General features: G+C 33.1%; 2 protein-coding genes across 2 annotated transcripts; one reads left to right on the top strand and one right to left on the bottom strand.

Annotated features, from left to right (window-relative positions):
- Positions 1 to 1,353: 1,353 nt before the first annotated feature.
- On the top strand, positions 1,354 to 2,908 carry LOC122598127 (protein translation factor SUI1 homolog). The gene is made up of 5 exons (XM_043770726.1): positions 1,354 to 1,414; positions 1,873 to 1,990; positions 2,116 to 2,321; positions 2,527 to 2,580; positions 2,651 to 2,908. The coding sequence occupies exons 2-5, from the start codon at positions 1,954 to 1,956 to the stop codon at positions 2,693 to 2,695; spliced, it is 342 nt and encodes a 113-aa protein (XP_043626661.1). The 5' UTR covers positions 1,354 to 1,414; positions 1,873 to 1,953; the 3' UTR covers positions 2,696 to 2,908.
- A 2,040-nt stretch (positions 2,909 to 4,948) lies between these two features.
- LOC122597780 (cysteine-rich PDZ-binding protein) lies at positions 4,949 to 9,093 on the bottom strand. The gene is made up of 4 exons (XM_043770348.1): positions 8,993 to 9,093; positions 8,672 to 8,789; positions 5,691 to 5,782; positions 4,949 to 5,216 (listed from the first exon to the last, which is right to left on the bottom strand). Exons 1-4 carry the CDS (start codon positions 9,006 to 9,008, stop codon positions 5,152 to 5,154), a joined length of 291 nt encoding a protein of 96 aa, XP_043626283.1. The 5' UTR covers positions 9,009 to 9,093; the 3' UTR covers positions 4,949 to 5,151.
- Between the last annotated feature and the right edge of the window lie 398 nt (positions 9,094 to 9,491).

The raw sequence follows: 9,491 nt of genomic DNA, 5'->3' as shown, positions 1-9,491 counted from the left end.
GTCGATCTCGACCACCAGAGGTCTAACTTGACCTTCAAATAAGGTGGTCGAACTCAACCTTAAAGTATATACCAAAATCGATCCAAACTAGTTGTGTGTTTTAAGGTCGTATTTTAACTTAAAGTAAGGTCGAACTCAACAATGTTATAATCGAATTCGTTATGGAGGTTGAACTCGACTAAAATGAAGTTGAACTCAACAAAAGAATGGTTGAACTTAACCTATTATGATCGAACTCAACCTATTATGGTCGAACTTAACCAAACAAAACAAGTTTTTTTTTTGGCTCGAAAATTATGACATTTAGAATCAAACTCAATAGATTAGATGAATTTTACTATGAACACAAAAAACATGTTCAAGAAGTTATTTGTTCCATAATATTTATTTCCGAAAAAAAAAAGTAACATAGAATTTTGTTCCAAATATATTTCCGAAAAAATTATGGAACAAAATAATAGGTTTTTTTTTACTCCTTAAAATCATATTTTTGATTTATGTTCCAAACAATTTATAGAACAAAAAACCAATACAAATCTATAGATCAAATGAACCAATGGCTCATGATACCACATGTTGGAATAATTATAATTCGTATTGAATAATATAATGAAAACATGATTGAAAACATACCCGTTGATCCTAAGGAACCTGTAAGATGATAAAGCATATTTGCTAGTTGTGACGGGTTCCCAAAATGAGATGATTGATTGATGATGGGATTGAGATTCGGTTGATATTAGAACCGAAAATTAGAGAGGGAGAGAGCACACACACACACAAAATAAGGTGTAAGCGATTAGATTAGAAAATGGTTGTACATGGCTCTCTATTTATAAAGAAAACATTTACAACTTTAGCCCCTAGTGTTTAGTATGTGCAATATAAGTCCCTATAGTTACAATCATCTAATTGGAAACCCTATAATGTCTTTAAGAGTAAATACGCCCATTGTATATTTATAAGACATAGGGATTTCAGTTATCGTCAATTATCATATCACGAATGATAAACGATCAGTGACGGTCACATTTAACGTGGTTCCAACATCAAATATTTTTACATCAATAATTCACACCACTCGACACCGCCTCTGCAACCAACAATCACCAAACGCCACACCGTCACTGCGACGACCACGGTCGCATTGTACAAGTTCTATGCTAGTTAAATTAAAGTAAGATTACATGCTTTGCATATATGGAACGCTTTTTAGTTTTTAATACGAATTTGTTAGTATACAAATCCGAATATATAGTTGAACGACCTTTATTAACTTTGACTTTTCAATAATTTCAGTGGCGCATATAAAAGAGGAGTCTTTAACCATTCAGTTATTTAACATTTTCATATAATACCATCTCCTTACAATCAATTCCAACATCTCCGATTGCCGACTCTTTCTTCCGAACAGGTACCATTTCACCTATTACATCACGTTTTATTTATGCATTCGCCCATGGGATTTTGGATACTTTAATCAACGATTTTGGTTGCGATTGTCTGTTTGTTCATTGCGATCGTTACCTCTTTGTTATGCATGCTAGAGATATGTTAGCGAGAATTTCATACCGCATTCCACAAAAATGTTTTGTATATAACATTCATATTAGATATTAATGCTTTCTTGATTGTTTTGGCTTATCCGATGTCAAAAGTATTCTTGATAATGTCATAAACAGGTAATCTAGCTTGAAGTTAAAATTTGATTTAAAGTATCTTCCTACAACATTTGAAATGACTAATTCTTGCTATTTGATATGCATGGCATTCTAGCTTCTGTTTCAGTATTGATAATGTCATTATTTAGATTAATCTCAATTTACATTTAAAATGACTAATTCTTGCTATTTGACATTGATGGCATTCTAGCTTCTGTTTCCGTCTTGTCGCAACAAAGCATATTTTTTTAGCTAGCTTGTTTGTTACCTCCAATTCAAGCACTCAAATTTCATGTCAGAAGTCGACATCCAGATTCCAACTGCCTTCGGTGAGTTTAACCGAGCTAATGAATTTTGAATTTGAGTATTGGCATTCAATTTGTCATTTTTGTTGGTATATATGTTTTTGTTGATGGGGTTTGAGATTTAGTGACATTTATGTTTTGGGTGAAAGATCCATTCGCTGAGGCAAATGCTGAGAATTCAGGTGCCGGGTCAAAGGAATACGTTCATATACGTATACAACAACGGAATGGTAGGAAAAGCCTGACAACTGTTCAAGGGTTGAAGAAAGAGTTTAGCTATAACAAGATACTCAAAGACCTTAAGAAGGAGTTTTGCTGCAATGGTACCGTTGTTCAAGACCCTGAACTTGGCAAGGTAAACATAAATTCCTTACCAACTTACCTTAAAAATCTACATACAAGTGGCAAACTGGAAACATTAGAACATGGGTCAAAACATGCCCGATTTGTATTTGTACCAAATAACCTAAATTTTTGAACAAAAATAGTTTTAAAGGCCTTAGACACGTACTCACGAAAATTTTTCGGCTTGTGCTCGACTAATTATGATCGGATTACAGGTTATCCAACTACAAGGTGATCAAAGGAAGAACGTATCAACTTTCCTAGTTCAAGTAATGATCATTCACAAGATGAAATTTTGTTAATTTCTTAGTATATACTGTAATTCTTGTGTTTTTGCAGGCTGGAATTGTAAAGAAAGAACACATCAAGATACATGGTTTCTAAATAGTGACAGTGATGAGTGCATCTTGTTGCTTAAAATCTTTCATCATCTGCTGAAATCATCCCCTCTTTTTTTATTATCCATTTTTATATAGTGTCAGCCAATTGTGTTGAAATTAGTGATTGTAAAATATTGAAAATAATTTGCTAATGTTCCTAAACTGTATGTATTGTTCAGAACATGGCAATCTTTGTTTCTTCTCTTCCCTGTTTAAAGTATGCAACAGGAAGCATCTCTTTGCTTATAATGTACATGAATATTTTTACTTTTTGTGTTGGCATGCCTTTCGCACACATTTTCTTTTCCACTGTGTTCTGGTTCAACCGTAGATGTATTTTCACCCACAAATGAAAGCGAGAGTAGAATACGGATCATTATAATAGAAGATAAAAAGATTCTAGTTGTATTTAGCGAAGGCAACTATAAACACCAAAGATGGAAGAATTAAAGGTCCCAAACGTTGTCCAGCTTGACAAACAAACAAAAAAATGAGATGACAATTGAGAAATTACCCAGTTTGAGTTTGTTATACTGTACACTCAAAACTAACGTATCCGTCAGACTAAAGTTGGAGAACACAATTAGCAAAAGAACAAATAAGAAAAGCCTAAGACAAGTGAAGCTAAAAGACTTGGGTTTGAACTAAAAGGTTACATGCTTATGATGCAATAAACATGAACAATGTTACTATCTATGTTATCAATTTCGGTGAAATTCAGTGGTGGGACATAATTTCGGTATTGAATTTCGGTTAAGATATCGTTTCCGAAATTTTCGGTGGTTTTGACCAAAATTTGACCGAAGTACCACCGAAATTTCCGAAATTTCGGTGAATTCTGTTTCAGCACTTCTAGGTTTTATCTTTTACTCTTATTTATGTATATATATAAATATATAGGGTAAAGTTATTTTGAGAACCCTATTTTTTGCGAGAACCTTTGAAAACTTTTCAAATCAAACCCAACCGATGATTATTCTTTACATGAAAATTGTTTCCTGAATAACTTATGTGTAATTTTGAAGTTTATAATTGTATGGAGCATGGATTATCATCCGTTATACAATTATGTGGAGATTTGGATTCTTGATCACATGTGCACGAATATTGCTATGATCACATGTATGCAAGTCGATCACATATAATCATAGCAATATTCGTGCACATGTGATCAAGAATCCAAATCTCCACATAATTGTATAACGGATGATAATCCATGCCTCCACACAATTATAAACTTCAAAATTACACATAAGTTATTCAGATAACAATCAAAAAACAATTTTCATGTAAAGAATAATCATTGGTTGGGCTTGATTTGAAAAGTTCTCAAAGGTTCTCGCAAAAAAAAGGTTCTCAAAATAACTTTTCACTATATATGGGTAAGATAAAATGAGTCCACCTAAAAAAGTCCAAAAAAAAGTCCATTGATTTTCGTAACTTACACACCACCATCATTATCTTCTACGATATACAAGACTTTTTTGTAAAAACACTAAGACTTTCCGGCGACGGGCCCACCGAAAAATCATGTGTAAGTATCATGTGTAAGTTAAGTTAACTTACACATGATTTTCCAGCGACGCGGTGGCCGGAAAATCATGGTGGTAGTCGGAGATGATCATGGTTGTGGTCGGAGTTAACTTACACATGTGTAAGTTACATGGACTTTTTTTGGACTTTTTTTAGGTGGACTCATTTTATCTTTCTCATATATATATATATATATATATGTATATATATATATAATTAGAATTACCGAAAAAAACGATATTTCGTATATCAGTCCGTGACCGAAACACCGAAATTTGTGTCCTTGACTACTTAGGTTACTATTCAACATAGTGTAAAATAAAAGAGGCAAGTTCAGCTTATTCATATATGGCTGGGTCGATTGAAGTTAAATTATATAAAATGGGTAAATACAAGAAAGGGCTTTTAAGAAAAGAGGGTCAAACGGCTTAAAACTTAAAAGTCATCCAAAGTGTCACTTTATTTTATAAAACCTTCACCATTTATCTCTTTTTACTCAAAAAATGAAATCGTTGTTCAATAGTACAGAATACAAATTTTGTAATCATACTTGATACACTAATTACTTACCAAACTTTAGGACTTGAGCAGACCAGATTTCCCGTTTTAATGCGTTACCCAAACGACTAGACCTGTCCATTTAGCCAATCTAATGGCATAGGCTTTAACAGATTGAGAGAAAGCATCTTTCTGTGCAGTATTTAAACATGCAATATATCACAGATTGGAACATTAAAGTGAATTCATTGCTGATATAGCTCTCTCATAATCAGCATTAAACAATATAGACATGAAGAAGGTTGTAATATGTAGGTCAACATTACAATCGAAACGGGTCATAGAGGAAGACTAAATCAGCTAAAACAAAGGATCGAACCTCATAAGAAACAGCAACATAGAGTCTGCCGTTACCATGGTTTTCGTTTATTACACATTGCTTTGCTTGTAGTACTTGGTGTCGAGTACTTGTTTACCACACATTGCACAAACCCCTGCATGCAAAAATTCGTTAAGAGAAACATGTTATAAAGAACTTGAAAGATGAGGGATGGAAACCGAGACAGGTGGCAAAATGAGCGGGTCACACATGTTGAGTAACCAGTCATAATGCGTTTAAGTAAAATCATTCAACTATATAGGATATAACAAAACATATCCGCTTGGGACAACCCTCAAACACTTCATTTTTAAGATGGCGCAAATAATGAAAGTGTTACATACGATTAGAAATCTATATAGAGTATATTCTAGCAATAATGGACCGAAACCTTTTCCATCCAAGTCACGTAAAAGGTTCTATGATTTGAGGAAATTTCATATGACTTTCAACCTGTTTGACCTGCTCACCTCATCTGGCCAGTTTTCCCACTAGTTAAATCTCTTGGATTTACCCATTTGACAATTTAAAAATATTATATAAGCCAAATTTTTCAGTAAATAGATGTAAATTAGGGATTGTAGTCTACCTTTTGAGTAAGCACATGTATGGCAGTACTTGCCATTTTGGTGTACTTGCTGCTTGCAGATGATGCACTTGGTTGTTCCTAATGGAGACCATCTAGAGACGAACACTATATATTAGTATGCAAATACTGACACAAAAATACGAGATAACCATACATTAAGCAATTTAAATTGCAATAAAATCCAACCAAGTAAAATCCAACCAAGTCGCATATAGAAGAACTTATTCTCTCTGGCGGGTGAAGTAGATTAATATAAACTCAACTATTTGGGATTACCTTAGGGATGTTTATTGTGTCTTTTAAGAAGTGCTATATTAGGAGATCAATTATCGTGTCATGGATGGTTATTTCTTATAAGAATTGCTATATATGTTGTACTTGGATAGTTCTAGCAACTTGCTAGTTAGTAATAAAATTATTTGTTGGCCGTTCAAAAAAAAAAAAAAGTTAACTCCTTTTCTGATTTTTATATCATAAACTTTCTCCGGATCTCTGATATCTGAAATATATTATATTTACAATATTAACACAATAAACTAAGTAGTTAAGGACCAAAATTTCGGTGTTTCGGTCAAGCACTGGTATTTGAAATATCGGTTACTTCAGTGGTATTTCGGTGGTATTTCGGTGATCTTAATATTATGAAAAATATTATACATAATTATATATATACCAAACAGATTGCAATTATACACACAAATAGGAATTATATTAAGTAAATACTCAATCTAAATATCAAATTCAAGCTTAAAAGTGTCAATCTTCGATAGATTAGTGTTAATACTTCAAAATTTTACTGTTTCTTATGTTGTTTTTTAGTTTGGAAAAAATATTTTAATAAAAAAATTAAAAAAATCTGAAAAACTAGTATACCACTGAAATACCATCAAAATTTGACCGATTTCGGTGAGATTTCGGTAAATTTCACCGAAAATCTCGGTACCGAAATTTTGGACAAAAATCTATACCGGTATACCAGTGGAGGACCGAAAACTGAAATACCACCGGTATACCACTGGTATACCACCAAAATTGACTACATTAGACAATAAACTTACACATATGTTCACTAAGCCTCTAGATCTATACTGGTTTACATCCTAACTGCACAATGGTCTTATCAGTAGTGTTGCTAATCCAACAAACATTAATGTGACCATAACTGCACTTTATGGAAATGGACTAGAGTCCAGACAACAATCCATTTGTATGTGGGGTGATTGTGTGGGATATCAAAAAAAACAAACATCAATATACAAATTAAGAACAGGTTTCTCATGGAAAGATACTGACAAAACTAGTATTTTCAATAGTAAAACATTAATAAAGTCCTAACTGTCAAGATCTAAGTATCTTCGATAATTAAACATAAATGAAGTCCTAACTGTTACGATATAATTATTTAAACTCAAAGACATGAAATTAAAGCAACCTGCATGCACTAGTCTACCAGATTCATGTGTATCCAGTTTCTCCCCTGTAGAATCACTAATCATCTTTGAATCAACTACATCCCTTTTCACTACTTTTGGCATGATAACTACAACAATAATTCAAACTTCTAAACAGCTATAGAACTAATTCCTTACTCCACGCGGCCATAACTTTTCGCGATGATATTGATTGCTTATAAGTTGTGCAATTTAGGAACTATTTAACAAAAAGAGGACCCAACCATGTATTCCCAGTGCGAGTAAGAGTGTTTTGATCATAAGGTGGTTTGAGTTAACCAAAAAATGAATATCAAAGCGAGTGCACATTAACCTGAACTCTTAAGAGTCTATATTTACTAAATCTAAGTAGTACCTCAGAGAGTGAATCTATAAATCTTGGAGTGGTATGAAAGAGCGTATTGCGCCCTAGTCACTTCTATGGGTGAATGGCCTAGGTGTGTACGTACCTAAAAAGGTAACTTAGCCGCCTATGAAGATAAATGAATACAGATGCTCTAAAACAATCAATCTCTTAGATGTTAGGCTATAAGTGCACCAAAACCCACTAAAGATTTTATGTTTTATAAAACTATCCGGATGTAAATCCGACTATAAATACTGAATCCAGTAATGAGACCCTAAAGTACATGACTGCATCGGCTATGAAGGCCCATATGTGCATCTGGCATGTACATCTGGCTATTAAGAGCTGGATATGCATCCTGCTATGACAGTGGAAGTATGACATGTCCTCACTTAATGATTCCTCAATGGCGGATCTAGCAATCAAATTAGCATACGTCCAAATTACATGATGAGATGCTAGATAGGTTCAATAGATGGGTTGGGTCCATCCAGTCAACATCAAATCAATCAATACATTTTACCAGCCATTTTATATGTCTTATAGACTCCGACACTAAAAAGCCATAAAATGAAAACTATGACATATAGAGCTATAAAAGAAACAATAATGTAACTCTTATTATCTTGACATTCGAGAAACTTAAAAAAGGTAACATAATTAACAATCTAAGTTGCAAGGGAAAAAACTATTCTAGACATTGTTGAAGTCGCTAGTTAACTTTAAATTATAAAAGAAAAGGTTTCTGCCCAAATGACCAATGCTTAATTTCATATACATAGGCCCATGATTCCACCACATGTCCTTCGTAAACCATTCCACCATAGAAAATGAGTTTTCACTTTTCACTAATAATTAAGGTGTGTCAAGATCTAAAAATTAGGCTCATGAACACACCTTGGCACCACGTAGTTCCGCTCTTATCTATCTCTACAATATTACCTGCATACCCAAGTTCTTAATCTAGTTGTCGTCGGAGGCGGGTGGAAGGTTTTGCCTCTCTCAAGGCCCTAGATTCAAATCCAAGGATAGGCGCATGGGGAAAACTAACAACTAACATCTACCGTTCAAAAAGAAAAATCATCCCTAACCGATTTTTTATACACAGGACTAAAATCAAGTGATTATTAATATAAAAAAAATATAAACTAATAATGTATGAGAATGGGGGATATAATATTTACCTGTTTTTCTTGGAAAGAAGTTTGTTTTCATTGATTTTACGGCCACCATTTTCAGTAGTGTTACTTGCTCCTTCTTTCCATTTATCAGGAACTATTACTTTCGATAATTTCTTCTCACCTGCCACAAATCATTATTATTCCTTTATTATATATTTATTATATTCTATAGAACCCTAAAAAGACCTAATTATTAATATCAATTTGAATTGAAAGTATTAAATATATCCATATCTATATAATAGATACAAGAAAATCATAGCAAACAAACACTGGGATAAAAGATTGAAGAAGAAGAAGAAGAAGAAGAAGAAAAATACTTACACTTGTCGCAAACCATCTTTTAGATTTCCTACGTCTCGACAGAAAAAACACAGCAAGAAATTGGGAATAAATAATTACTGCTTATTTTTATTTATTGAGATTGAAATTGAATAGTCGGCTGCTTTTTTAGTTGTTTTCTTTTAAATGACCAAAATGGCCCTTTATAATTTGCTCATTAGGCTATCTCCAATGGGTTATCCTTGGGTTAGGTGCCATTGGATATTATTTGCCTTTAAGTTTTCTTAAACTAAGGATTTTTTGAAGGATGTATTACCTAAAGGCATGTCTTTACTTGTCCTTGCTAGTATATATTTGTTTTTAGTTAAAAGTAAAAGGATATTTAAGGATATTTGTATGGTTGGAGATAAAATTATAAGATATGAAGGATTTGTAAGGATGTATAAAGATTTGTAAGGATGTATAAAGATTTGTAAAGATATGATGTGTCAACTTAAAGACGCCTAAGAACGTCCTTAGCGTTGGAGATAGCCTTAGTGGT

The sequence above is a fragment of the Erigeron canadensis genome, chromosome 4 (assembly GCF_010389155.1).
Source record: "Erigeron canadensis isolate Cc75 chromosome 4, C_canadensis_v1, whole genome shotgun sequence".
NCBI classification, from domain to species: Eukaryota; Viridiplantae; Streptophyta; class Magnoliopsida; order Asterales; family Asteraceae; genus Erigeron; species Erigeron canadensis.
This window is presented reverse-complemented; position numbering and strand designations above follow the sequence as displayed.

Coding starts and splice junctions, on each gene's coding strand:
- LOC122598127 (XM_043770726.1), top strand. CDS start 1,954: ATGTCAGAAGTCGACATCCAGATTCCAACTGCCTTCG. Junction 1,991..2,115: donor CCAGATTCCAACTGCCTTCG/GTGAGTTTAACC, acceptor TTTGGGTGAAAG/ATCCATTCGCTGAGGCAAAT. Junction 2,581..2,650: donor TATCAACTTTCCTAGTTCAA/GTAATGATCATT, acceptor GTGTTTTTGCAG/GCTGGAATTGTAAAGAAAGA.
- LOC122597780 (XM_043770348.1), bottom strand. Junction 5,783..8,671: donor CTTCTTTCCAAGAAAAACAG/GTAAATATTATA, acceptor GTTCGTCTCTAG/ATGGTCTCCATTAGGAACAA. Junction 5,217..5,690: donor TACATGTGCTTACTCAAAAG/GTAGACTACAAT, acceptor TTTTGCATGCAG/GGGTTTGTGCAATGTGTGGT.